The 1,935-nt window shown below is 39.7% G+C and overlaps 1 protein-coding gene across 1 annotated transcript in view; it reads left to right on the top strand.

The window, feature by feature from the left end:
* Positions 1 to 1,629: 1,629 nt before the first annotated feature.
* The window catches only part of LOC118124680 (POU domain, class 2, transcription factor 2), an 11,512-nt gene continuing 11,206 nt past the window's right edge, over positions 1,630 to 1,935 (top strand). The window contains exon 1 of the mRNA XM_047344225.1: positions 1,630 to 1,663. Within this exon, the coding sequence (XP_047200181.1) occupies positions 1,630 to 1,663 (34 nt within the window). The remainder of the gene's footprint in view (positions 1,664 to 1,935) is intronic.

Here is a 1,935-nt window from a genome sequence, read left to right as displayed (position 1 = left end):
ATAAAATGATTTTATGAGGGGCCCTTTCCTCATATGCTGAGAGGATGAAGGAGCCTGGAATAATAACGTGTGTGTGTGTGTGTGTGTGTGTGTGTGTGTGTGTGTGTGTGTGTGTGTGTGTGTGTGTGCATTACATTTAACCCCATGTTTAAATGAAATGGATCCAGCTCAGGTCTTGTATTTTTTGATCTTGTATTTCTGTGTTCTTGATATTTTTCCTTTAATTTTTCGTGAGCGTGTGGTCGTCGTAGTAACACGTTATTTATACTTCAGTACTACAGGAGCTGCAGTACTTCGTGGTAGTATACGATAAGTACAAGTATCAGTCACTGAGGGACCTAGTAGAGGAATGAGTCTTATATATATATATAAACACGTTTTAATGATGTATTATTTGACTGATCAGAGTATTTTTACTTTCATCTCAGTAAATTCAGAGACGTGTGTAAAACACAGATTCTCTTCACTGGATGTTAATAAAACCTCTTCTATGGATTTCTACGTTTTTGTGGCGATTTGGTTTCAGCAGGTTGATTAAACTTTAATTTAATGAACTTAATTTAAGAAAAGTCATTTATATTTTTTTGCTTGAGGTTAAAAGAGTAAATCCTGAATCAAGGAGACTCTGGTTTATTTAATGTAAAATGTAAATTTACATTCACAACCACAGGGGAAGTTTTAGAAGTTTTATGATTTACTCAGTTCATCAAACATGTTATTTACACATTTACCTTTAACAGCAGAGTTTTCAGCCTCAGGACAGTTTATTCTCACGTCTTTATTTACTGTATTAATTTATTAATATTAAACCACACACGAGATTATTATTTTACAGACTTGTTTCTGTCTCAGATGTTTAACATCACACACTCCTGCATTTTTCAGTAGAGTGCTGCCACCATCTGGTTCCATTGTGCAACTGCAAACTCTGTTGACAGCGTCAATTCAGGCACTGAGTGTGTGTGTGTGTGCGTGTGTGTGTGTGTGTGTGTGTGCGTGTGTGCGTGTTTGTGTGCGTGTGTTTTCCTTTAATTAAATCAAACCAGATAATTGAGTTCAGTCGAATTCACTCCTTCCTTCAGTCCTTCCTTCCTTCCTTCCTTCAGTCCTTCCTTCCTTCAGTCCTTTCCTTTCCACCTCCTCTCATCACAACTTGAAATTGTTTGTGACCTTGATGACGAGATCATCACACAAACATAAACACACACTGGGCTTATATATGATTCATATATAACGCCTTCTCCTCTTATATTTAAGTGTTTATTCTTTCCTTGCGTACATGTTCTACAATATACAGTAAACTTGAACGTGTGTGTATATATACTGTATATATATATATATATATATTAAGAGGGACAGAAGCTGTACTTCTATATACAGAGAGGATGAAGAACATCAGGGAGGAAGATGTTCACTGTGGTTTTATCAGTTTTTACTTTGATTATTTTCACGGCTCAGCTCCGTCCGACTCGTGTCCGACTCGTTCTCACTGCGTCCAGACGTCTCCTCTCTGCCGTCTCATGTCTCAGCTCCTGAGCTGACAAGAGAACATTTGTAAAAGACCGAGAAGAAGAAGAGAGAGAAGTTCAGAGCGTGTAGAGCGAGGGCTGAGGGGGGGTTTTATCCAAGATGGCGGCGGTGCTGAGTAATGTCTGGTGCTCAGGTAAGCACTTCCTCTGGCGTCGCTCTTCCTGGACCAATTACTGCTGCAATCCCAGAAGTCTCCAGAAACAGGAAGGTCCGCAGACGGTAGTTAAGATGATGTCTGCCGCCTCCCGGGTGGATTGAGTTTACATTTAAAGAAGTAAATTAGAGGACGACATCGTCAGTTTTCAAGTTTCTGCTGAGCTGAGTTTTCCTCTCTGAGCTGCAGGGAATCGTCCAAACAGGAACGTTTAGAGCAGAGGGAGGTTGTTGGTTTGAATCTTGACAGTG

The sequence above is a fragment of the Hippoglossus stenolepis genome, chromosome 17 (genome assembly GCF_022539355.2).
Source record: "Hippoglossus stenolepis isolate QCI-W04-F060 chromosome 17, HSTE1.2, whole genome shotgun sequence".
In the NCBI taxonomy this organism is placed as follows: Eukaryota; Metazoa; Chordata; class Actinopteri; order Pleuronectiformes; family Pleuronectidae; genus Hippoglossus; species Hippoglossus stenolepis.
The sequence above is the reverse complement of the archived record's forward strand: the minus strand, read 5'-3'. Positions and strand labels throughout refer to the sequence as shown.